A 27,601-nucleotide genomic window follows, 5' to 3' on the forward strand; every position below is an offset into this window, starting at 1 on the left:
GTCCACATATTCTTTTAGAGATGCCAGGATTTGCACTGCTGAGCCACATGGAACATTGCACTGATGCTTGAGCGGTGTCCACCCCATCGCTGCATTTTATTTTTTGCAGCCTTTAGAGTCAGAGGCATGGTGATTTCAGATTGAGGAAGACGTCTCCTTTCAGAAATAAAAAAGCTGCGACATTTTTTAGTGTCATTGGTAAATATCTTTCAACTCAGAAATCTTGGATTTAATGTGTGGTAATGTTGTTCTTGGCTAGCATCCAACCTTTTCTAAAATACTGGGATTAGACGATCTCTGAAAGGGAAAGAATGGAAGGCTGAATTTTCAAGAAGATTTTAAATAGAATCAAATGTGATATGCGGGTTACATTATAGAATGAACACTCCTAAGCCATAAACACCTGCTTTCCAAAAGGAAGATTATTCTCTCTTCTGGCTGCTTTACAAATACTGAAAAGATGTTGAGAGAAGACTACCCCTTTGGGCTTAAGAGCTTCAAATTTAAGCCTTCTGTATTAGTGATTAGAAACTAAGGGGTGTTCTGAGGGGAATTTCAGAGAAAAATGCTTTTGCATGGATGTCCTTCTTTCTTATCATCACCCTCCAAGCACATCTCCTTGCTTCTAATTATTTCAACGTGCCTACAGTCCCACCACGTTAGTAGAGCAGCAGGAATGAAAGTCTTACTAAGACCACGGTCCTTTGCTTTTCTCTTCAGGTTATGGTGCCTGGAAGCCAGAACAATCTCCTTCTGAAGAATCTGCTTTCCGATACTGAATACAAAGTCACAGTGACTCCCATTTACGATGATGGAGAAGGGGTCAGTGTCTCTGCCCCTGGAAAAACCTGTGAGTGAAGCTTTCCCCCTGTGGTCACTAGCTGACTAATTAGGTGAAAATGCTTGTCCTGTGTAATGCAACCCGCCCGGGTAGCCGCAGTGCAGTGGGGTGAAAAGAGCAAAAACGATTTGGAGAGAGAAAATCCGTTTGAATTCTGTCTTCACACATTCAAGCTGTGTGACTTTGAGCAAGTTGTTTCACTGCTCTGGGCTTCCGTTTTCTTGTCTCTAAAACCTAAGACTTAAAAAACAACTACATCTTACTCCTCCAGCATCTAATTCATCCCAAGTCCTGCTGAGTCTCTAAAATACATTCTACGTGCCTATCCACTTTCGCTTCATCTAACTGCACCACCCCAACCAAGCCACACTCTCCCACTCGAATGAGTCTTCCTGCTTCCATTCTTGGATCCTTTATTCTCCTCACAGCAGCCCGAGAAGCTTTTTAAAAGGTAAATGATCTCATGTCACACCTCCATTTCAGGCCACCCAACAGCTTCCCATTGTACTCGGGATAAAATCTAACGTCCTTCCCACGGCCCTACAAGGCCCTAGGTGACCTGGCTGCTGCTCTTTGATCTCCTCTCCTGACAGTTCCCTCAGCCATACCTCCTTTCCTGCTTTTCACTGGACTATTTATTTATTTATTTATTTATTGCGGTACGCGGGCCTCTCACTGTTGTGGCCTCTCCCGTTGCGGAGCACAGGCTCCGGACGCACAGGCTCAGCGGCCATGGCTCACGGGCCCAGCCGCTCCGCGGCATGTGGGATCTTCCCAGACCGGGGCACGAACCCTCGTCCCCTGCATCGGCAGGCAGACTCTCAACCACTGCACCACCAGGGAAGCCCTTCACTGGACTTTTTAAGCTTGTTTCTGCCTTAGAACCTATGCACTAGCCATTCCTTCCGTAGGAAATATCCTTTCCCAGATGTTTGCTTTTCTGGCTTTTTCTTGTCATTTTGGTCTCAGCTCAATGTCACCTGCTCAGGCTTTTCTGAGCACCCATGCAAGGTAGCTCCCACCCTTTCTGATATCATCCTGTGTTGTTTTTGTTTTTTGTTTTTGGTCATGTCATGGCCCTATTTGCTATCTGATATTTTCTTGTTTACTCATGTATTTGTTCACTGTCTGTCTCCCATCCCTGGAGAGCAGCATCATGAGTGCTCAGGACCTCACCTGTACTGTCATCTCTGCATACCAAGCTTCTGCAGTGCTGTGTGGCACAGAGAAGGCAGCACAGAATGTGTGTTGTAGATGTCTTGGCCATGATGACCAAGTGAGAAGCATGCATGAAAACGCGTGGTCAGAGCACCACAGACTCTAAGTTGTCTTCATTACTGTTGTGATTGTACTTGCATGAAGACGACCCCAGAATGGTGCCTTAAAACAGCAACCATTTTATTGTATTGCTTGATTTTGTGGGTCAGGAAATTAGGCAAGCCTTGCTGGAAAATCCTTCTGTTTCATGTAGTATTGACCACAGTTACCTGGTGGCTGGGTTGGTCTGGAGGGTCCAAAACAACTTTACCCACATGCCCAGCATCTTGGTGAGATGCCCAGAGGCTGGGTCCCTTCATGTCATTTTAGCATGTTTCCATGTGGTCTTTCCAGCAGGACAGTCATGGTTTTACATGATGACTCAGGACTCTAAGAGCAACGGTTCCAAGAGGTGGAAAGTGGAAACTGTCAGGACATTTAAGGGCTATGCTTGGAACTAGTACAATGTCATTTCTGCTGTCGTCTGTTGGTCAAGGTGGTCATAGAACCCAGTTCAAAGAGAGCATCATACCTTCCACCTCTCAATGGGAGGAAGGTCAAAAAACCTGTGCTGATCTTCAATTTGCCACAATTACTAATTGTGTGTGTTATGTGTGATTACGTGCAGAATGGTAGCAAGGGCTGAATTCTCTACCTGGACACCTAAGTATGGATTTTTTTTTTTTTTTTTTGCGGTACGTGGGCCTCTCACTGTTGTGGCCTCTCCCGTTGCGGAGCACAGGCTCCGGACACGCAGGCTTAGCGGCCGTGGCTCACGGGCCCAGCCGCTCCGCGGCATGTGGGATCTTCCCGGACCAGGGCATCAACCCGTGTCCCCTGCATCAGCAGGCGGACTCTCAACCACTGCGCCACCAGGGAAGCCCCTGGATTTTTAAATTAAGTATAAAAGTTATTAAAATTCTGTAGCTGCAAAACCCAAAGTCCTGACTCTGCTCAGCTGAGCAAATGGGTATGAGCTCCTCCTTCAACAGTATTGGCATCTCCCCCTCCTCCCCATGCCCATGCTATGAGGGCCTCCACCCATGCTCACACCAAGCCTGCACAGTTTGCTAAATATCATACAGATCAGAGTATTAGGAGCCACATGAGCTGCTACGGTTATTTCCTTAGGGGTCATGTAGAAGGAGAGAAGGAAAGGGAAGAGCAGAGCAGTGGGACAGCACCAACTCTTCATTTCACTTTTCCCATATGTTGGCATATTGATTTGATCAGCATATTGGCATTTCTAGCATCTTTTGGTATTTTGCTGCTAAATAAATGGTTGAGAACCACAGATTTAAACAGCAATTTAAGAAGAAAAGAAGTAGTATTCATCTAACATTTATGAAGCATCCACCATGTGCTTTTTTTTTTAACATCTTTATTGGAGTATAATTGCTTTATAATGGTGTGTTAGTTTCTGCTGTATAACAAAGTGAATCAGTTATACGTATACATATGTCCCCATATCTCTTCCCTCTTTCAACTCCCTCCCTCCCACCCTCCCTATCCCACCCCTCTAGGTGGTCACAGAGCACCAAGCTGATCTCCTTGTGCTATGCGGCTGCTTCCCACTAGCTATCTATTTTACATTTGATAGTGTATATATGTCCATGACACTCTCTCACTTCATCCCAGCTTACCCTTCCCCTTCCCCATGTCCTCAAGTCCATTCTCTACATCTGTGTCTTTATTCCTGTCCTGTGCCTAGGTTCTTCAGAACCATTTTTCTTTTTTTAGATTCCATATATATGTGTTAGCATACAGTATTTATTTTTCTCTTTCTGACTTACTTCACTCTGTATGACAGACTCTAGGTCCATCCACCTCACTACAAATAACTCAATTTCGTTTCTTTTTACAGCTGAGAAATATTCCACTGTATATATATGCCACATCTTCTTTACCCATTCATCTGTCAATGGACACTTAGGTTGCTTCCATGTCCTGGCTATTGTAAATAGAGCTGCAATGAAAATTGTATTACATGACTCTTCTTGAATTATGGTTTTCTCAGGGTATATGCCCAGTAGTGGGATTGCTGTGTTGTATGGTAGTTCTATTTTTAGTTTTTCAAGGAACCTCTATACTGTTCTCCATAGTGGCTGTATCAATTTACATTCCCACCAGCAGTGCAAGAGGGTTCCCTTTTCTCCACACCCTCTCCAGCATTTATTGTTTGTAGATTTTTTGATGAGGGCCATTCCTACTGGTGTGAGGTGATACCTCATTGTAGTTTTGGTTTGCATTTCTCTAATGATTAGTAATGTTGAGCATCCTTGTATGTGTTTGTTGGCAATCTGTATATCTTCTTTGGAGAAATGTCTATTTAGGTCTTCTGCCCATTTTTAGATTGGATTGCTTGTTTTTTTTTGATATTGAGCTGTATGAGCTGCTTGTAAATTTTGGAGATTAATCCTTTGTCAGTTGCTTCATTTGCAAATATTTTCTCCCATTCTGAAGGTTGTCTTTTTGTCTCGTTTATGTTTTCCTTTGCTATGCAAAAGGTTTTAAGTTTCATTAGGTCCCATTTGTTTATTTTTGTTTTTATTTCCATTTCTCTAGAGGTGGGTCAAAAAGGGTCTTGCTGTGATTTATGTCATAGAGTGTTCTGCCTATGTTTTCCTCTAAGAATCTTATAGTGTCTGGCCTTACATTTAGGTCTTTAATCCATTTTGAGTTTATTTTTGTGTATGGTGTTAAGGAGTGTTCTAATTTCACTGTTTAGAAATTAATTTAGCTGGCCAGTTTTCCCAGCACCAGTTATTGAAGAGGCTGTCTTTTCTCCATTGTGTATTCTTGCCTCCTTTATCAAAGATAAGGTGACCATATGTGCATGGGTTTACCTCTCAGCTTTCTCTCCTGTTCCATTGATCTATATTTATGTTTTGTGCCAGTATCATATTGTCTTGATTACTGTAACTTTTGTAGTATAGTCTGAAGTCCGGGAGCCTGATTCTTCCAGCTCTGTTTGTCTTTCTCAAGATTGCTTTGGCTATTCAGGGTCTTTTATGTTTCTGTACAAATGCTACCAGAAAACTACTAGAGCTAATCAATGAATTTGGTAAAGTAGCAAGATACAAAAGTAATGCACAGAAATCTCTTGCATTCCTATACACTAATGATGAAAAATCTGAAAGAGAAATTAAGGAAGCACTCCCATTTACCACTGCAACAAACAGAATAAAATACCTAGGAATAAACCTACCCAAGGAGAAAAAAGATCTGTATACAGAAAAGTATAAGACACTGATGAAAGAAATTAAAGGTGATACAAACAGATGGAGAGATATACCATGTTCTTGGATTGGAAAAATCAACATTGTGAAAATGGCTATACTACCCAAAGCAATCTACCATGGGCTTTTAAATCTAAATTTAAAAAAAAAAAGCAAGCAAGAGTGGTTTAAAAGTAGCATAATAAATTCTGCTCTTCAGAGTTGGTTTTGGATTGTGTTATTTAACACTCTAAATTTCCATAAAATTACCTTAAATCCACCACTGCTGGGGGGAGGGGAGGAAGACAGTGGGAAGGCAAAGGGGCTCCATCATGGCTGATGACCTGGACTCGAAGATTTACTTTTAACTTTCACATGTTAAAAATTAGCATAATTTGTATCTGTGAGTTCTAAAAAATACAAGAAAGTAGTGAATATAACATAAAAGAAGCAGTCTCACAGGTATAGAGAACAAACTAGTGGTTACCAGTGGTGCAGGGGGGGAAAGTAGGGGTGAGGGGGTGAGAGGTACAAACTATTGGGTGTAAGATAGGCTTAAGGATGTCTTATAGAACAAGGGGAATACAGCCACTATTTTGTAATAACTGTAAATGAAAAGTAACCTTTAAAAATTGTATAAAAATTAAAATAACATAATTTGTAAGAGAGTTCCATGATACACTCACACAAATAAAAGCTATTTAAAGACTATTACTATAGAAATGTGACTTAAACTTCATTACAGAAATACTATCACATTTAACAGTATCTTTACAGTATCTTTATTTCAGAGTGTGTTCTTTGAAATAAGTTTGGATGGTCCACTTTTTTTAAGCAGTGGTCAACACAACTAAATTCTCTCAACAACAAAGTGATAATGATAATGATAATATCCATCAATATTCACAATATTTTACAAAGGTCCTTCATATAAATGGCTTTAATGTTTTGAGAAAAAATTGATGGATGATTATATAAAGTTTCAAAAAATATAGGTAATGTGAAGATGAAAGCAAAAAAAATCATCAGCATCTTACCTCTGAGAATTACCATCATTACTATTATCTAATCATCCTTGATACGGCTGTACGAACATCCTTTGACAGTGAAACAGAGTGGTGTGTCAACAGAAATTTTTTAATAAACACTACTCAATTCAGTTTTACTTGAAAGTAACTGAAGAAGAAGGAACCCAAATTTCATTGAATGAACCACTGATCTTCAGAAAAAAGTGTTTTACCACAAGAGCAATTATTTTCTATTATTTAATATTTAACACAACCATGGATTCTCAAAGGGTTCTTACCATGTGTTTTAGTACATTTCCCTTGTAAGTATTTTTAACACTGTGGGAAGATATCTTAGATTTTGTTAACCACAGGGTACGTTGTAAAGATGGAAACCACACTAAACCCCCTTTTTTCATTTTCCTTCCTGCCCAGTGCCACCCTCTGGTCCCCAAAACTTACAGGTTTCAGAAGAATGGTATAACAGATTGCGTATTACATGGGATCCCCCATCTTCCCCTGTAAAGGGCTATAGGATTGTCTACAAACCTGTCAGTGGTAAGTCATACTTTTTAAAAAAATATTGTCTTTCAAGATAGGTTATTTTTGTTTTCACCTTCTATCTTTGGTTTCATCTTTGGCTTTAAGAAATGGGAAGAGTCTCTTACATTTTTTGAAAAAAAATGCTTTGAACTTATGACCTTACCTAAAAATAACTGATACCTTAACGAGCAGAATATATACTTAGTTTACACCTAACCTAGACACACCCCAGACAAGGAGCCGCCTAAGCAGACCTTGACTCCATAGTAGTAGGAAGCTTCTAGGGCTCGATGAGTATTTGAAATCTGTAATCTCTAATTCCTCTTCTACCTCTTCTTGAATTAGTTGGAAAAACTCCATTTACCAACTTCTCAGTCTCCTTATTTTGGAAATTACGTTAAGGTATAAAATTCATCAGAGTCCTAAGGTTGTGGTAGTAAAAGGCTTTCTCATAAACCTCTCAGCCACCTTGATCAGCTCTGTCCTTACTTCCCACATCATTATTTCCTGAAGGCAGGAGAATGACCCAGATGGGGGAGATTGTACCCTTGGTCCATCTGCCCGTGGAGACCATGTGCAACTTCACCTGTTACAGTATCATCTCCTGACACTGAGCACTTTCATGAAGTTTAAACAGGAGACTAAAAATAGATATTATAAGAGTCTTCTCAGTTTTCTGGACCTGGGCCTTCAGTACTCCAATTGTTCAGCAGGAAAGGGTTCTCCTACTATTTTTCTTGATTTGGCAGGAAAATATAAAAATTACCCTCTGGGTCATTAAAAAGCTCTTTCTTCCCTCAAAAACTCTGTGAGTCTCAATCTGTCATCTGAGATGTAGCTCTTGCCTCTAAAACACCTTCCAGACGTTTCTATTGTGTCCCATTATCTAGGTCCATACAGTTAAAATACTCCACCTCCAATTTCTCCAGACAAACGTATCTATGAACCATAAAAATGAAAGAGCAAGAATATACCATGGATGCACTAGCCTGCTCAAGACTGATGCCTTGGGATCCATCACCAACTTTTTTGTTTCTTTTCTTTAGGCCTGAGGCATGTGTTCATTTGCAAAACAGCCCTGCTCAATTTATTCTTTGGACCATTCTATAAATACTTACCAGATTTTCTGAGGGAAAATAGCTTTGTTTTAGGCCAGTGGTTCTTAACTGGTACAGTTTTGCTGCCCAACAGAGATATTTTGGTTGTTTATGTTCTGTCCTAACTTGGAGGGTAGGGAGTTGCTATTGGCCTCTAGCAGGTACAATTAAGCATCTTACAAGTCACTGTAGGCAACTTGCTCCCCCATTGCTCCAGATAATAAAAAATTATCTAGCCCAAAATGTCAACAGTGCTGAGGTTGAAAAATCCGGTTCTAGGTCAAGTGGAAGAACAGTATGATGTCATTTGCATTGAGAGTTGGGGGTGTGGGAAAATCTCTACTGAGATAACACATACATACAGAAAAATATAAATATATCGTTGGAAGGAGGGGGTTCTGGAGTAAAGTGATAAGTATTTTAGGAACTTATTAAGTCAAAGTGCTCAAAGAATGAGCACATAGGGGAAGAGGCAGGAGGTAAATACACTTGTATAGGACGTAGCATGGAGTGTTTTTAATGATCAGAGATTCTGCTGGGTTAGAACAGAGATGAAAATGTAGAAGCCCAAAGAAGCCAGTTAGTCAAGGGCCTTGGAGTAAAAGTGTCATCTGTCTGGTCTTAAAAAGCATAAGAGGAGTGGATAAAGCCCATAATGGTAACATATATGCTGGTCCCCCATGTGGCAAGGTATGGCATAGTGTCCATGATAAAATTTGCTGCTAAGGCCACTTGCATGCTGTCTGGGGACAAAGCTGGGTGTCTGAGGTGGGGTAACTGAAAATGACTTCTGTTTAGCACATGCCCCAAAGCCTATGACAACATAGGAGCTCCACTGTGAAGGCCTCACAATATGGTGGGTGGTGGATTGTGGGGTGGGCCAGCTTCTTCAAGTACTAGGGGAAGAACTAGTTGCCTAAAAAGAGCCTTAGGCTGGGAGTCAGGTATGTAAGTCTTGGAGCTAAATGGGGCTAGATTCAAACCCCAGCTCTGCTGTTTGCCTTTGGGGCAATCTGAAACACAGTGGAATAAGTGCTGTTACTTCAGGAGCGTTTCCATTTTTCCACATGCTGTTATAACTGAAATGCACTCTTTCTTCTTAGTTGCTGGCCCAACCCTGGAAACGTTCGTAGGGGCTAACATTAACACCATCGTTATTACAAACCTCCTCAGTGGAATGGACTACAACGTGAAAATATTTGCTTCTCAGGCCTCAGGTTTCAGTGACGCTCTAACAGGCGTGGTGAAAACACGTAAGACTGATATCCTGTCACTTCAGCCCCTACATGTGGTTTTGCTGCTATGTTTTCCCTATAATTCAACCTCTGCTTCAACTTGGCGGTTGGTTTTTCTTTTCCTCAACCTTGCCCTTTCTGGATGGTGTTCTGTGGAAAGAAAGGTGTGCTCCTTACTCACGGCTATAGTTCAGAGTCCTAGTTGGCGGATGGAATGTCAGAACCTGGCGTTCCAATATATTTGATGGTGGTGGATGGGATTTCCTTCTGGAAAGTCTTTGTTGGTATTTTTCAAATTAGGTGAAATTTTCCAACCAACCTGTATAGCCTGATGCAGCCAAAACCCATCAAAGTTGAGCCAGGGGGAAATTTGCCTTCCCTCGAAGCCTTTGCCCCTTCTCTCTCTGTGTCTCTGTCTCTGTCTCTCTCTCTCACTCTCTCGTGCACACACACACACACACACACACACGTACACACCCCACCCATAAGAGATACTTGCACCACTCAAAAGACTTCCTTCTCTATCTTTTAAGGGTTTACATGCTGTCTGCTCACCATCTGGGACTTCTCCTTGGTATGCACCACGCGCAGACACCCATGGCATAATACAGTGTTTTCCAACTCCAGCACATATGTTCCATATTCTTGATGTTTGTTATGCTTCCACCCCATCTGTTTAATATATTTCTTTAAATGGACTTACAGTTTCTGCTTTTTTTTTTTACTTAAATGCTTTTAAAACCCACAAATTACTCTAAACAGAAAACCAGTATTTTCAATACATGTTAAAGATAATACATAAATGACCAAAATAAAAATGGTTTGGCTGTGTGATCACTGAAATTATCCTGAGTGCCATCAACAGTACATGCCCCACACTCGAGAATGGTCATCATGGTATAATCAGAAGTATAAACCTTAAATCTTCTACGTATTAGCTAAGACCTTGAGCAAATTACTTAACTTCTCTGAGCCTAAATTTTCTCAACTCCGAGATGAAGATAATCATAACTGTTTACAGGCTGCTTAGCAGGATTGAAGAGATAATGGATAAAAAGTGTCTACCATATGGCAAGCACTCAATGAATAGCCACTATTATTATTGTAATCATTGTGCTTTATGCATTTGGGCCATATCTCACTCTGACTGCTAATCAAAAAATTAATCCAATAAAAGGAATTTTGTAAGGGTGAGGCATATATTAGACCAAACCCCAAGCCACCTATATCTGGCAATTATGTTTTATATAGGGCCTATCCTTTCATTAGAGAAAGCTTCCTGAATTCTCTTTTATGGAATATCTTTAGATTTTAAAGGCTAGATATGGAATCAATTTAACCTCAAAAGAAATAGTCTCTGTCTTCAACAGATCTAGGAAGGCTTTGGCCTGTGGTTCTGATCTCGTACTTGGCTGTTGAAATGATACTGTTTTAGGTACTACTGTAAACTGCAAGTAATTTCCCTGTGTTGTGCCATTATAGCAACACCTCAGTCCCTCCTTAGGAACAGCTTGGAGTCCCCTGTGCATTTCCCTACGCTTTCTTACCTCTCTCCTCTAGCTTATCTTCATTTTCCTCTCCAGATTACCCTTTCTATTTGTGCCATGTTTTATGTCCATGATCTTCTATTGGTCTTTCTTCTCCTTACTCTTTCTTGCTCTTTTTATCCTCCTTTCTCTGCTCCCCTCTTTCTTCTGTTTCATCCCTCTTCTCCCCTTTAATAAATGTGGTGATTATTCCAAATATATTTTAAAAGACTGAGGGTATTGAACTGTTTTATAGTCTACCCTTAAAGTAAAAATTAGATTGGCTTATTATTTGTTTTCTCTCTTTCTCCCAAGCAAGATAAAACCCCATACAATGGCAAATAAATTAATTCAAGGTGTTTTTTAAATTTAGTGTGGTTATATAAATCGTTATTGATTTCCTTTTTTGTTGGGGGGAGAGGGTTGTTTAATTGGCCTTAGGGAAGAAGGTTTTCCCTTGCTGATCTAACAGAAAGGAATAAAGTCAAGATGCAAACTGTGATTAGTCCAGGTTATCTCTACTGTCTTGAAAAGTAATTATAAGCTATTTTTAAACTTTTGAAGAAGCTAAAAGAGAGGGGAAGTATGAGGAAATGATGTGGTTGAAGTCAGAGGTCATTAGAGAAAGTAAACATTATTAATTTTCTGCTTTTTCTGCTTGGATCTAAGTGATAAACACTGAATGTTTAGTCCTCTGTTGTATTGGAGAAACAATATTTTTACTGCTTCCCCAAATAAACTCCCTGTGAATCATTTTTGAATATCACAGTGTTTGCTCTAAGAGTATAAGAATCTGTGTATTTCTTTTGATTATTTTTTATCTGTGTAAAATCTTTCCTTTTAAAATTTTCAAATATGTATCCATTCTCATGCAGTCATGTTCTGAAGGCCAGTCCGTGTGAACTGCTCCTGTCTGAATAAGACTTCCACTCTGTCTGCTTTGCTCTTCCCTTTCATTTAAACCATGACTATCTTTCAGTGGTTGATAAGTGCATATTGTATTAAATGTTTTTATTATAAAAGTATTATATATTAATTGTGGAATATTTTTAAAGCACACATAAATAAAGAGGAAAGATTTAAAATCACCCATAAGTGTACTACCCTTGCTTCTGGTCTTTTCCAGAATATATATTTTCTTTTGTGTTTACAAATAGCAGACAGACCCTATCATACATCATGTTTTGCAACTGCTTCTTTAAGTCATAAAATAGTTAATCTTTTGTGCACTAATTTATTGTGACTTGATGAATTTCCCACCACTGGCTATGGAACTTTGAATTCAAATTTTACCATGTTAATTCAGACTTGGGGACATTTGTGGCATTGTCTGAAATGTGACATAGTTATATTTCTATTTCACTATAGTGTTTTTGGGTGTGACCAATCTTCAGGCAGACCAGATCCAAACGACCAGCTTGTGTGCTCGCTGGCAGGTGCAACGTCATGCTACTGCCTACAGGATAGTTCTAGAATCCCGCCAGGGTAAGTGCAATCCATCACATATGTTTTTGTCAAGCACTCTTGGACTCTGTGCCAATCACTGTGGACAACACACAAGGTACATTAGACAAAAGCATTCTTCTTGAGGAGGCAATATTATGTTATGGATCGTGCAGGGTTTGGAATCAGGATGGCTGGTTAAGCCAATTTTTTAACCTCTCCAAACCTCCATTTTCCCATCTGTAGTTAACGGGTAGAACCATATTGCTGATCTTGTGGCATTCTGCTAGGATTAAGCTGAGAGAATCCGTGTAAAACATTTGCAGCAGTGCTTTGCACATATTAAGCACCCAGGAAATGTAAGCTGCTATTGGTGATAGGAGCTGAATAAGCAGGACTGATAACATATGTTAAAATTTTATGGTGCTGTTATGTTGGTCTTTACTCCATGGGGATCTAGGTTTGACTCTAATGTTTTTCTCAATGATTTTTCTTTTTTTTTTTAACTTTTGGGGATAATTGATGAGCAGCAAACTCTCATTCAGGAGATGATGTGAGGTATCTATGCTATCATGGACAGGTTCTTCAGCATCACAGCTCTCAAGTACATCTACAATTTGGGACTTGGCTTCAAAGTTGAAACACTAAAAATGTCTGCTTATTTTCACTAAAAGTATCAAGAAGAATGACAAAAGACTGATTCCTCAAAAATGAGCTTCTAGGGACCATTAATCCTCTTTTCACATTATCAGCATGAGTAATATTCAGAAGATGAGATCCAATAATGAAAATTACTTTAATCAGATTTGTATTATCAGTAGAAGAGATGCGTCTTGTTATTTTGGGGGAGGACATAGACACTAGAGAATCCCAGATGATTTTTTTTAATCTTTCAAACTTGCTAATAAGATTGTTAAATTTCTTTCTTTCTGGGTAAATGATCGTGGTTTCCCCATTTGAAAAAGCAGAAAGAGCTAATTTTTCGGGTCTGGATAGGACTGAGTTTAGTTCGTAGCCCACATCCCTGGCTATAACTACATTCAACATGCAGAAATCCCACTTTTGATCCAACCCAGAAAGTGGAAAGCGCAGTTTAGTAGAGTGCTGAGAGTGTTTGGAAATATGCTGAAAATACGAGAATAGGAGATGAGAACACGAGAAGAGATTCCTGCCAACACCAACCAAGGCATTGTCTCCGCAGGCGTGCTTAAGCTATTAATTCCTTGATTCCCTGCATGTGATCCCATAAGGGTCTCTTTAGCCAGACATTGGCTAAGTTTATGAGAGTGGCTTTAATCCGGAATAAACATTGAATAAGGGAAAGTCAGGACAAATCATATGGGTTTTGTGGTGGTTTTATGTGATTTATGGGATGCTTAAGCAGAATTAGACGAAAGATATGCAACTGTTTGAGAAACAACTATAAATCTTGAGGAGTTATGTTTCATTTATCTTTTTTAAGACTAGCTAAGTCACACTTTAATATAGAAGGGTTGACATCACATTTGGTGGTATTTGTTAAGCTTTAACAAAATAGTAGCTATAAAAATCACACTTCCAAACTACTCCAGAATATTTTTATCTTTTATATCATTTAAGAAGTTGGCATTGAGACATAGGTTCCTGTAGATATTCACTGGCTTTCATTAAAAATTATAATTATATAGATTGACATAAAGATATCAAAACTGTCTAGCATGGGATTAGTGAAATCCATCAGTTTATTATTATTATTTTTAATGATTTTACTTTAGCATATTTGCAAAATGGCACTGGGATTCTTATCAGAGGATGTGATTGATGGGTCTGATAACATTGATCTGGTAATTTAAAACCTCAGTATGCTCTTTCTGATGCCAAGACTTTTACTAGCAAAAAATGCAAGTCCCTATTTCCTTCTTCCAGTTAATTTGTACTCTCCCAGGATTGTTTTCAGGCTGCCCCAAACCTCTTTGACTGAGCCTCAAGAGTCTCAATTCAACAGGAATGAACAAAAGTGTTGCTCAATTTATTTTTCATTAGCACTTATAGCTGAGAGATTTATAAGCCCAGTTAGCTTACATCTTATTCACTCAGGTGTCCAACTGAATATTATTAACCAACTAGACAGCAACAAATTCTAATTGATGTTTGGGGTGGGGAGTTAATGTGGGGAGAGCAGTAGGGAATGTGTTTAGATATTTTAACTTACACAGTTTAGGTCAGGGAATAGTCTTTCCACATTGGAGTGGGGAAAAATTAGGTTGAGTTTCTTTATCTCACAGAGAAATGTGATCATTATCCTGATCACTGCCTTCGAAGGACTTGTGATCAGATGCACCTTCTTCCATGGGCACATGAGTCCCAGGGCTCCCGCTGTTTTCACTCTGTAATATCCCCCACTGGCTACATATGCTGCCTCTGCAGAAATTTTAGCCCTTCCCCCTCAATAAGAGGAGAAACTAGAGAAAAATGGGACCCAATTCCTCCATGTGATGGAGAAAAGCCTCATCCCAGGCTGGCTTATTTATGAATGTCTCTGCCAAACTCCTACTGTTTGACAGGTAGTTTTCTCAGTGTGTGTGTGTGTATTTCCCATGGTCTGGTCAGTGCATTTTTATCCTGAGATGAAATCAGTGGGTTTGCGTCTGCTCTGACCACAGCTGCTGGTCAACTTTCTTCTCTGGGCTTCAGTTTCTCCTAAATGACTTCTTTTGAGGCTTTCACCTGAGGTAATACCTATAAATTTCCAAGGTTTTGTGAATAAAGCAGCAAGGCTGTATCATTCAGGTTTGCTTGTTTTGTTTGGGAATGGTAAAAACACGAATAAAAGGGACTTAAGCGAAAGGGTCAATTTCTTGGCTAACATACTGAGAAGTTCAACAGTATCTGGCTTTAGGCATGTCTAAATCTAGGTGTTCAAACAATTTCTTCGAGATGAAGCCTTGCTCTGTGCTTCTGATCTGCTCTCCTCTGCCTTCGTTCTCAGCCAGATTGTGAGTTGGCCCCAGTCTAATTCAAATTACATACTCCTAGCTTCCAGCTTAATAGTTTTAGTGAAAAAAGAACTCCTCTTTCTCAATTATTCCTACAAAAGTCCAGGAACTGAGTTGTATTGGCCTGGTTTGGGGTCACATGCTTCTAAATCTGTCATTAAGTTCAAGGGCATGAAATAAAATGATGGGTGAAACCTGGTTACTTCCCAGCCCTGTGTCTGGAGGGGGAGGCAGGCATTCTTATTCAGTCCTTTCCAAATCAAAAAGACTCAGAGTGGGGAGGAATGGATTCAAAGAAAGAAAGATCAGATGCAAGACAGGCAAAAACAACAGCTGTCCTCTACCCTTGTAAATATTTTGACATTTTTTAATTGCCAATAAGGAGAAAAAGAAAGATTACCAGAAGAATCAAGTCCTCTCAAGAGAGACTGAATTCAAATCTGCTTTTGAGCCAGTCATCCACTTTCCAAATTAAATTGTAGGCTTTTGGTTAATCATAGGACAGACCAAAGTCAGAGACTTTGGGGTGGTTTTGAATAACTCAGAACCCCATGAGAACCTCCGTTAGTTCTGCAGATGCTCAAGAGTTCTGTCTCTCTGTCCAGCTGTTTCTGAGTTGACGTGACACCCGAGGTTGGATGTAGTGTTTCCCTTCAAGTTCATGTATTTATACACCTCATGGACCACGATACTGTATTCCCTCCCTAATCGCATTAACTTGGTGACTTTCTTTTTAGCCTGATTTTTTTAAAGTTTCAAAGGATGCTCAACTTGTCTTCTATCTTTAGGTACCAACATGTCAATTTTGCTGTGTCATCCATTAATAAGAATAGAGAATTGCAGCATAGTGGAGAGCCTACCTTATCAGGGACCAGATCCCCCCCCAAAATGATCATATGAAACAAAAACCTATTCTCAAGATTAAACTTTTTTTGAAGTAGTGATATTATGCTTGGGGGTCAGGGTATTTGAAAGACCTGGAGAGTGGAAGCACATATCATCAAATTCCAGCTGACTATCCTGGTACCTGGATATTCCTTGCTTGTGGATCTCAGTAACCACTCATAGGACATTTTGGGGAGTCAAGTTGGTATCATGATGATCACTATGACAGTAACTCAGAGAATGTATTTAGCCTTGCGTCATAAGAATGAATGCACAATGACAGATTTTTTCCCCCGTTCCAAAAAAATAAATTTAACTCCTGGCTTTTGGCACAAGGTGTTGAGGAAATTAATCATCATTTGATCGCGTTAAATGTTTTTCTTTAAGACAAAGCCATTAGACCTGAATCACACATGCCAAAAGCAACATGAATACATCCCCATTCATGTAACCCTTCTTTGTTAGCACTGGGATCAAACTGATACTGTTTCCCATTAATTTTACTGTATCTGTTCCAGTTTTCCAATGATTTGTAGATTTTTTGTTTTTGTTTTTGTAGTAGTAGTGAAGCCCATTTATATTCTATTGTCAAGGGTCTGTGACATGGGTATTCATGAGAAATAGAGGAAATGACAGAAAAGTGCAGTTCTAGAATTGATTCCTGGAGAGTCCTGGAAGCTTTTGTGGAGATAGATAAACATGATCCATGCATGGATTTGGGAAATGTTTGTATTACAGGTGGCTCACAGAAGCTTGCAGGAGGCTCCAAAGAGTGGTTAATGGTCAGAAAGAAGCAGCTATTATGGGGTTCTGAGCCTGGGAACCCCAGACTGAACTTGGACATCAGCAAAGCAGAGGGCAGGGTTTACTAATATTTTCTTACTAGTAAACTCCTTTCACAGCAATACATAATCTCACAAACACCTTAACAATTTTTTTATTTCATTATTTTTAATAATATATGATAAAGAAAATATTGAGGTAGACCTTAAGTCATTCCACACAAATATATTACTAGAGATTATATTATGTTCACTTTTGAAACTTTAATATTCACAATTATAAAAATAAATTTCAAATTGCTTTCCACAAATGGCCTTAATTGAATTATATGAAAAAAAATCAGGATTTGTCCATAGACAAAATTTTAAATGACATATATCATGTTTGTTCTGACATGTATGTTATAATAAATATATTTTTGTTCATATATGTATTTAAGATATGGATTGAAATTTAATAGGTGTACATATAATTATAAACATGAACAGTTCTCCATTTGTTAAAGGATTGACCTCAGCAGCCTTTTACTAGTCAGTCTCATTTCTGAACATATAAAATGTGATTTTCAATTATATAAAAAAAAACAGTGGAAATGTTAACTCTTTAAAAAAAGATACACCCCCTCAAACAAGTTTAATTCATTCTGGAGTTATCTGAATAAGCCATGCATATTAAGCATTTTAGAAGCAAATCATCTACTGATGGCTGTTTTTAAAAAGTTTTTTAAAAGTTCATGTATGTATGTTTTGTTCATGTATGTTTTGTTTTGTTTTTATTATAGATACACAAAAGCAAGAATCCACTCTGGGTGGAGGGACAAACAGACATTGCTTCTATGGACTTCAGCCTGATTCAGAATATAAAATCAGTGTTTACACAAAGCTCCACGAGATTGAGGGACCCAGTGTGAGCATAACGGAAAAAACGCGTAAGTCAAGCGTGTTCTCTCCTGATCCCTGTCTTCATGAACAAACAGTATTTTACGCGTCCTGTTTTGGTTCAAAAATCTTATTCCATTTAGAAAAATATTAGCCATTACTGTTTGGGAATATCTGTAATACAAATTTTGTGTGTCTTATTCAGTCCCAGAATTCCCTGCTTGTGGCCCACTAATGTCATCTGTATGTTTTTTTTCCCATCCTCCATATGTTGTCACAGGGACTATAAGGCCATAGGATGGCAAAGTGCTTGGAACAATGACCTATATTGTGATCTATTTCCATTAGGAACATCTGTGGAATGTGGAGTGTGAAATGAAGTGTAAGGACTGGGTCCCGACATTAAAACAATGGCACATTACTACAGCCATGAGGGTGGGAATGGAGCCAAGACGTTCCAACTGGCTGACCCTAGACTTGCCTACTTAAGAGGCTCTCGCTCTTTTTCCAAGCTGGCTGGAAATCTGACGCACTGAAGGGAAAGGCAAAGTATAAAATGAAAACAAGGCACTTTTTACATGTTCTAAACAGCAAGGAGGGTATCAACTTCTTGATACGTCAACTTCTTGGTATCCTTTTAATCAAGGATTCCTGACCTAGAGGCCACAAACATTAAAATGGTTTGAATGGTAGTGAATTCCAGGGGACATTTGTGTGTCCCCAACTCAGTATCTTGAACTTAAACTTGAAATCCTCAAAGATTGGTATTGGAATAGGTGGTGGGCGATGAGCTTTCTTGGTAGCCCCTCTATCATGCATTTGATGTTTAGAAAGTTCTACTACCCGTGTATATAGGCCTTTCAGTTGCTCTGAACATGCAGAAAGAAATCATAATCAATATATAATCTTCAAACAGAGAAGGTGAAAGTATAGTTAATGGAATCATCTACTTTCCAACACAGAGACTTTATTTCATAACACTGAAATAGTCAACATTTTACATGACACATGTATTTTTAAGGTATAATTTACATTCCATAAAATTCATCCATTTTAAGCATACAATTCAGTGATCTTTGTTACATTTAAAAGGTTGTGCAGCCATCGCTACAATCCAATGTTAGGACATTCCCATCAATCCAGAGAGCTTTCAAGCTCATCCTCAGTGAGTCTTCTTTCCTACTGTCTGCCCCAGGCCATCTACTTTCTTTTCTTGTACATTTCTAGACATTTCATATAAATGGAAATATGTAATATGTAGTCTTTTGCATCTGACATCTTTCACTTAGCATATGTTTTTGAGGTTTATCCACACTGGAGAATGTATCAGTTGTTTGTTGCTTTTGATTGCTCATTAGAATTTGTTTTATGGATAGAGGATTATATAATTTCACAATTATTAGAGGCCTGGTAGTGCATGAGATTTAGAGTCAAATAGGCTTGGTTGGGGTCCTTTTTAGCATTGTGGCCTTGGGCAATTTAACATGTCTGAGCTGCTTTTTGCTTACCAATAAAATTAAATACCTACTCTCTTACCTCCTTTGGTGGTGGTAAAGATCCAATGAAAAGAGCCTGCTGAGGAACTTCTCAACCTGTATCTTATTGAACAAGTACTTTTGTTATCACCCTTGCTGGCTTCCTGGAAGTCACAAACTGATGGCCATGGGGTTAGATCTCACCGTCAGCTAAGTTTTTCTCTGGGCTATTTTTTTTAAATAAGTTTTAAAGTATTCTTGAAAATTCAAAAGATCTGACAGCACAGGGCACACAAATCCTCATGGTGCTAGATCTACAGAAACTCAGTAACTGCTGTCTCTTTTAGACAGTGTATGTGCTTTTAAGTTGGTTATTCCTTAATGTTTAGGCTATGTTCTTTGCTCCCATTCATTACTTGACTGACCTCTAAAACTATTTGAGTTTGGGGACTCTGGTCTCCTTCAAATTCCCCTAACCTTAACCTCACAACTGTTAACTACCAGTCCAGGGTTATTTTGGAAAGCTCTGTTTGGTGTAAATGTTTTCCTTCTGTTGGGGACATGTGTCATATTATAGCTTCTACCCACTGGCTCTAGTTCAACCTTCTGAAGCAAAGGCAGATTGAGACTGTTCCCTCTTCTATGTGACAGCTTCTCACAGACTTGAACACAAGGACCCTCTGTGTGCCACACAGAGAATATAAACACATGTTCCCAGTTCACTGTGGTTCTTCTTACCCGAGAGACTCTTAGGGCAGATGTTCTGACCAAACATATTGATCTGGCTTCCAGAGCCACTCACTGATTTTGTTCTTGATTTATTGACTAAAGTCAGGATATGCCTCAGTTTTTCACATGAAAGAAAATGCACCATTGTAAAGATGACCCACTGCTTCCACAAATTTTAAGATAAATACATCTGGCTTTAGAAGGATTTAATGGTGCTTTCAAAAAAGTTTTGCAGTCCTAGTTTTAATACTAAAATGTCTCAAGTGTTTTTACTTTTGAAACTTTTTAGTTTCCAAAAAATTGCCTTTAAAAGATAAAAGTGATATTGTATATTTGTAATAATGCAACAGAAGGTATATATTGTGTTGTCATCTTCCCTCTATCCTCATTCTTTCTTCCCAGAAATACCCATTGGTACCAGCTTGGTCTCCTTCAAGAAATTCTAGCTGTTACCTGTTGTGTGTGTGTGTGTGTGTGTGTGTGTAACCATATAGACGTGTATAGATAAATCAATATTATATTTATCAGTTAAATAGGATTTTTTCATTTTTCACAGATGGGATCATACCATGGTTTTCTGCTTCATTTCACATAAGGATTAATCTCAAACACTTTTCCATTTTTCCATATCAGTAATATACCTCATTCCTTTAAATGTTGAATCACTTTACTCAAATAAAATTATTTAATTGGCTTCTAGAATTGGAAGAGACCTTAAAATTTGTCTCTTCCAACCTTCCTGGCAGTGAAGGAATTCCTTTTACAACATTCCCAGCAAACAGTCTGCTTGAGCTCAAATCCTTCCAGCTAGTTGGCGCTTACTGTCTGCAGAGACTAGACATTCCTCTGTGAATGGCTATGATTCGTTGAGGGTTTTCCCTTATATTAAACTGGAATAATAAAAATAATTTTCTCAATTTTTCTTAAATCTTTAGTGTCAAATAAGAATAATAAAAAAGAATATGTAAAAAAATAATATTAACATGTTTACCTAATGCTGCCATAGCTTCCTGGTGCTTTACCATGTGAATTGATAAGAAAGTCACTGCTCTGATGTGACTATACCTGTGACCTTTAACCAAACCACACCTCCACGTATTACACAGATTTCTCATCTCTCATCATCCAGGTTAAACTGATCAGGACACACCATAGCCTCCCAAGGTCCTGCCATTTTGTTCTCAAAACTGAAATTTTCCCAGACACAGTCTGAATGTAGTAGAGAGTAAATCAGATTCCCTTGGTGACCACATCCTGGGGATGCAGGGTAAAAAGGGAGAGAGTGCTACTGAACATGGATTGATGGTCAATCCTTAGGCAGAATGGAAATAAAGTTTATTATATGTGTGAAGGCAACCAGAGACTAATCTGAAATAGGTTTCCGGGGTTCCAGCCTTAAATCAGCATTAAAACCACTTTGTAGTTGACAGTTTGATTACATTGACTCCCACTGGGTAAACTGAATTGTGGCAAAATGACATTTCAAGCCTTCAGTCTGATGTTGGGGGGATGGTTGGAACCAGTTTTCACAGGCTCTGGCTGATTTATAGTGGGTACTAAATTCACTAAGTTCTCAAAGAAGACAGTTGTCAAAATCATTGACTCCCCTGAAGAATTATGACTCCATGACCTCCCTCTCTTTGCCACAGATGAGATGGTTAATTGATATTCTTTCTGCCTCTCCTTTACAGAATCACTTCCTACTCGGCCACCTACTTTTCCTCCAACCATTCCACCAGCAAAAGAAGGTAAAAGAATTATACAATCATGATGTGATTTTAGGTTTTGGATTTCTGTTGGTATTGTTTGCTTGTTCATTTAAAAACCAAGGTATTAAGGGAAGATAGTTTCTCCTTAATACAAATGCTTATCAAACCCTTATGGGGTACAACTTTGCAATGAGTAGTAAATAAGAGAGATATAATATGCAGTGTAATGAATAGAGGCAGCAATATTTTACTATAATTATGTGATGCGATAGAGATGCTAAATGTCACTATATCAACAATATTACAATATATAAATGTATCAAATTAATATGTTGTACACTTTAACTTTATGCAGTGTATATGTCAAATGTATTCAACAAAAATTCATCTAATAGTAGACTCTGTACACACAGAATAAATTTTCTAACAGAATTTCTTCATATTTATTTCATCAAAAATAGAGTAGTACATGTTTACCAAGGAAGAGTAGTTACATAATTTATGAGTGAGAATGTAGTTTATAATTCTGTAGACAAGGGTAACAGTGTTCTAGCTTACCTCCAAATGTCTCTCCCATTTGTTTCTTTCTATCTTCATCACAAGGGTTTCTCATCACCTCTTACTTGAGCCATTAATGTAACTTTCTAAAAACCTTTCAAGCACAGTAGTGATCATTAATTTATTTATTCCATTAATGAACCTTTATTAACCCTACTATTCATTCTCAAAGCTTTATGCCAGGTACTTGGAATATAATAACAATCTATGATTACTGCTCTCTGCTTATTTTCAGTATTGCAAGAGAGATAGGTGTTTGCCTAGGTAATTACCAGCCAAGGAAATGAGTTAAAAAGTGGAGATTAGGGCTTCCCTGGTGGCACAGTGGTTGAGAGTCCTCCTGCCGATGCAGGGGACACGGGTTCGTGCCCCGGTCTGGGAAGATCCCACATGTCGTGGAGCGGCTGGGCCCGTGAGCCATGGCCACTGAGCCTGCGCCTCCAGAGCCTGTGCTCCGCAACGGGAGAGGCCACAGCAGTGAGAGGCCCGTGTACAGCAAAAAAAAAAAAAAAAAAAAAAAAAGATGTAGAGCTTATACTATGGTAGCCCAGAAATGAGAACAGTTAAAGCTGCTGCAGGTTAATTACCTGTAAAGGAGGAGGAGGAATTTGATTTACATTTTGAAGAATGAGTTTTACAAGTAAATAATGGAGAGACAAGCACTCGAAGTCATGGAGTGATTTAAGCATGTAGTGTGTTTGGGGAACCATAAGCACTTCAGTGTGACCCATAGAGAAAGGTGAAGATAGAGTTATGCAGTGGTTTGTGTGCCTGAATAAGGAGGCTGGGCTTTATCCTATAGGACGTGGTATGCCATGAGGAGTTTTATGAAGGGAGGGTGACCTGCAGAAATCTATGTTTAAGAAAGATAACCTTGGTGAAATGGGGAGGAGGGATTAGGGCAGGAGAGGATAAAGCTAGAACACATAGTTGGAAGGTTGTTTTGGAAGACTTCTTCCATTTACCATGCATTTTAAAGTACCTATTACATACCAGAGATACAATGAAAAATAAGTTGTTCCCACCTCTCAGAGTGTTAGCAGACATATGGTCCATGCCAAAAGTTCCTTAATATTTGGTCCTGTCCAAAACAATTTGGCATGGACCAAATATGCTCATAACTTTTTGGATAGGATCAAATTTCAAGAACCTGTTGGTGTAGACCAAATGTCTTATCAACGTTTTCGACAGGACCAAATGTCCTGCAAGGGACAGGAGCATAGTCAGAAGGATCTGATGCTGGAGAGTTTAAGGATCAAGGAAACAAAGAGGTAATGAGAAACTGTACAAAAATAAAGCTCAACATCCTTCCTAGCATACCAGGCAAAGTCTTCAATGATCAACCTATGTTGTGGTATCATGTCCCAGACTATATTAGTTAACAGCACAATTGTATACCTCTGGGTTCTGCATACATGCCTTATGCTATCCTGCATCTTTTAATGCTATTCTACCTGGAATGCCAGACTCTTTCTTCTTCCATCTTCATATCTAGCTTTTTCTAGTCTAACTATTTATGATGATTTTCACTATTGGAACTTGAAACAGAATCTTAATTGATGAATTTATCAGACATTTCTGATACAGATATTACAGGACTCTCTGAAGTCATAATAGTTTTATTTATAGCAGAACATGAGTATCATGCAGTCAACATTCATGAGTGCTCATGGGAGACATGTGATTTGGAAGGGTCTATGAGGGTGAGGATTGACAATGTAGGAACATTTTTCCTGTAGTTTTCATCATGATGGTTTTAGAGAGTGGGGCTTCTGCAACTTGAATGCATTATTCATCTTAGTTTCTATTTGTCCTGGCTGTATTTAATTTAAAAGCTTGTAAATTTTTATTATTCAAGTGATATTGAGTATTTATTAAACAAACATTAAGAAACAGAAAAGAGAATGAGGTTGCTGGTGGGGGTTGAGGAAAGAGAAACCGAGGGAGAGAGTGTAAGCCAGAGAGGGGAGAGGGAGAGAACAGGGGAGAGAAAGAGAAAGAGAGAGAGAGGGAGAGAGAGAGAGAGAAGTGCTGCAGGCTTCATATTTGAGAGGAGGGGAAAAAAAAAACCAACTCAGTGGCAGTTTTGTGTTACTGTGTCTGGCTTAAAGAAGAAAATTCTGGACATCCATGTTGAAAAAAATCAAAGCTCAGTGGGGACTACTTCTATCAAGAGAATTCTATGATCTGAGAATGGGTTGGATCAGTACAGGTGGTTTGAGAAGACACTGATGAAGACCATGGAAACATGGGAGAAGACGTGTGGCTTCTCTGCTTCCTTTGAACAGATCTCTAGGCACCACAGGGCCACATAAGGAGGGTGAAGTTCCTGGAGTGGACTATATTTTCATCACTGTTGAAGATTTTATGGAATTGGAGAAAAGTGGTGCTCTCCTACAAAGTGGGACTTATGAAGACAGACCTTCAAGATGGCGGAGGAAGAAGATGTGGAGATCAACTTCCTCCCCACAAATACATCAGAAATACATCTACATGTGGAACAGCTCCTACAGAACACATACTGACTGCTGGCAGAAGGCCTCAGATTTCCCAAAAGGGAACAGATGCCCTCAGGAGACCTACACACAGAGGCGGGGCCAAATCCAAAGCTGAACCACGGGAGGTGCACAAACAAAGAAGAGAAAGGGAAATCTCTCCCAGCAGCCTTAGAAGCAATGGATTAAATCTCCACGATGAACTTGATGTACCCTGTGTCTCTGGAATACCTGAATAGACAATGAATCATCCCAAAATTGAGGCGGTGAACTATGGGAGCAACTGTAGACTTGGGGTTTGCTTTCTGCATCTAATTTGTTTCTGTTTTTATGTTTAACTTAGTTTAGTATTTAGAGTTTATTATCACCGGTAGATTTTTTTTATTGATTTAGTAACTCTCTTCCTTTTTTTTTAATATAATAAGTATATATATTTTTCCCTTTTCCCTTTTGGTGAGTGTGTATGTGTATGCTTCTTTCTGTGATTTTGTCTGTATAGCATTGCTTTTACCATTTGTCCTAGGGTTCTGTCTGTCTGTTTCTTTTGTTTTGTTTTTTAGTATACTTTTAGCACTTGTTATCATTGGTGGATTTGTTTTTTGGTTTGGTTGATTGCTTCTTTCTTTATTACTTTTTGATTTTTATTTAAATAACTTTATTTTATTGTTTTTTCTCCCTTTTCTTCTGAGCTGTGTAGCTGACAGGCTCTTGGTGCTCTGGCCAGGTGTCAGGCCTGTGCCTCTGAGGTGGGGGACCTGAGTGCAGGACATTGGTCCAGCAGAGACCTCTTAACTCCACATAATATCAAATGGAGAAAGCTCTCCCAGAGATCTCCACCTCAACACTAAGACCCAGCTCCCCTCAATGAACAGCAAGCTAAAATTCTGGACACTCTATACAAACAGCTAGCAAAACAGGAACACAACCCCATCCATTAGCAGAGAGGCTGTCTAAAGTCATAATAAGGCCACAGACATGCCAAAACACACCACTGGACATGAACCTGCCCAACAGAAAGACAAGATCCAGCCTCATACACCAGAACACAGGCACTAGTCCCTTCCACCAGGAAGCCTACACAACCCACTGAACCAACCTTAGCCACTGGGGACAGACACCAAAAACAATGGGAACTATGAACCTACAGCCTACGAAAAGGAGACCTCAAACACAGTAAGTTAAGCAAAATGAGAAGACAGAGAAAGGCATAGCAGGTGAAGGAGCAAGGTAAAAACCCACCAGACCTAATAAATGAAGGGGAAATAGACAGTCTACCTGAAAAAGAATTCAGAACAATGATAGTAAAGATGATCCAAAATCTTGGAAATAGAATAGAGAAAATACAAGAAACGTTTAACAAGGACCTACAAGAACTAAAGAGCAAACAAACAATGATGAACAACACAATAAATGAAATTAAAAATTCTCTAGAAGGGATCAATAACAGAATAACTGAGGCAGAAGAACGGATAAGTGACCTGGAAGATAAAATAGTGGAAATAACTACTGCAGAGCAAAATAGAGAAAAAAGAATGAAAAGAACTGAAGACAATCTCAGACACTTCTGGGACAACATTAAACTCACCAGCATTTGAATTATAGGGATCCAGAAGAAGAAGAGAAACAGAAGGGGACTGAGAAAATATTTGAACAGACTATAGTTCAAAACTTCCCTAATATGAGAATGGAAATAGTTAATCAAGTCCAGGAAGCACAGAGAGTCCCAAACAGGATAAATCCAAGAAGAAACATGCCAAGACACATATTAATCAAACTATCAAAAATTAAATACAAAGAAAAAATATTAAAAGCAGCAAGGGAAAAACAGCAAGTGACATACAAGGGAATCCCCATAAGTTTAATGGCTAATATTTCAGCAGAAACTCTGCAAGACAGAGGGAGTGGAAGGACATATTTAAGGTGATGAAAGGGAAAAACCTGCAACCAAGATGACTCTACCCAGCAGGGATCTCATTCAGATTTGACAGAGAAATTAAAACCTTTACAGACAAGCAAAAGCTAAGATAATTCAGCACCACCAAACCAGCTTTACTACAAATGCTAAAGGAACTTCTCTAGGCAGGAAACACAAGAGAAGGAAAAGACTTACCAAAAAAACCCCAAAACAATTAAGAAAATGGTAATAGGAACATACATATCGATAGTTACCTTAAACGTAAATGTATTAAATGCTCCAACCAAAAGACATAGACTGGCTGAATGGTTACAAAAACAAGACCTGTATATCTGTCTACAAGAGACACACTTCTGACCTAGGGACACATACAGACTGAAAGTAAGGGGATGGAAAATGATATTCCATGCAAATGGGAATCAAAGGAAAGCTAGAGTGGCAATTCTCATATCTGACAAAATAGACTTTAAAAAAAAGACTATTACAAGAGAAAAAGAAGGACAATACATAATGATCAAGGGATCAATCCAAGATGAAGATAAAACAGTAGTAAGTATTTATGCACCCAACACAGGAGCACCTCAATACATAAGGCAAATGCTAACAGCCGTAAAAGGGGAAATTGACAGTAACACAATAATAGTAGGGGACTTAAACACCACACTTTCACCAATGGACAGATCATCCAAAATGAAAATAAATAAGGAAACAGAAGCATTAAATGATACATAAAACAAGATGGACTTAACTGATATTTATAGAATATTCCATTCTCACATTCCATCCCAAAACAACAGAATACACTTTCTTCTCAAGTGCTCATGGAACATTCTCCATGATAGGTCATATCTTGGGTCACAAATCAAGCCTTGGTAAATTTAAGAAAATTGAAATCATATCAAGTATCTTTTCCGACCACACTGCTGTTATAGTAGATATCAATTACAGGAAAATAATCTGTTAAAAATACAAACAAATGGAAGCTAAACAATACATTACTGAATAAGCAAGAGATCACTGAAGAAATCAAAG

General features: G+C 38.8%; 1 protein-coding gene across 1 annotated transcript in view; it reads left to right on the forward strand.

Annotated features, from left to right (window-relative positions):
* Positions 1-27,601, forward strand: part of COL14A1 (collagen type XIV alpha 1 chain) — a gene marked incomplete at its 3' end in the record, with an annotated part of 211,445 nt that overhangs the window by 85,726 nt on the left and 98,118 nt on the right. Inside the window, exons 19-25 of the mRNA XM_079722162.1 lie at positions 721-850; positions 6,759-6,881; positions 9,067-9,216; positions 12,093-12,209; positions 17,592-17,738; positions 21,584-21,640; positions 23,747-23,862. Of these exons, the coding sequence (XP_079578288.1) occupies positions 721-850; positions 6,759-6,881; positions 9,067-9,216; positions 12,093-12,209; positions 17,592-17,738; positions 21,584-21,640; positions 23,747-23,862 (840 nt within the window). The remainder of the gene's footprint in view (positions 1-720; positions 851-6,758; positions 6,882-9,066; positions 9,217-12,092; positions 12,210-17,591; positions 17,739-21,583; positions 21,641-23,746; positions 23,863-27,601) is intronic.

This window comes from Hyperoodon ampullatus (assembly GCF_949752795.1).
Source record: "Hyperoodon ampullatus genome assembly, chromosome: 17".
NCBI lineage: Eukaryota > Metazoa > Chordata > Mammalia > Artiodactyla > Ziphiidae > Hyperoodon > Hyperoodon ampullatus.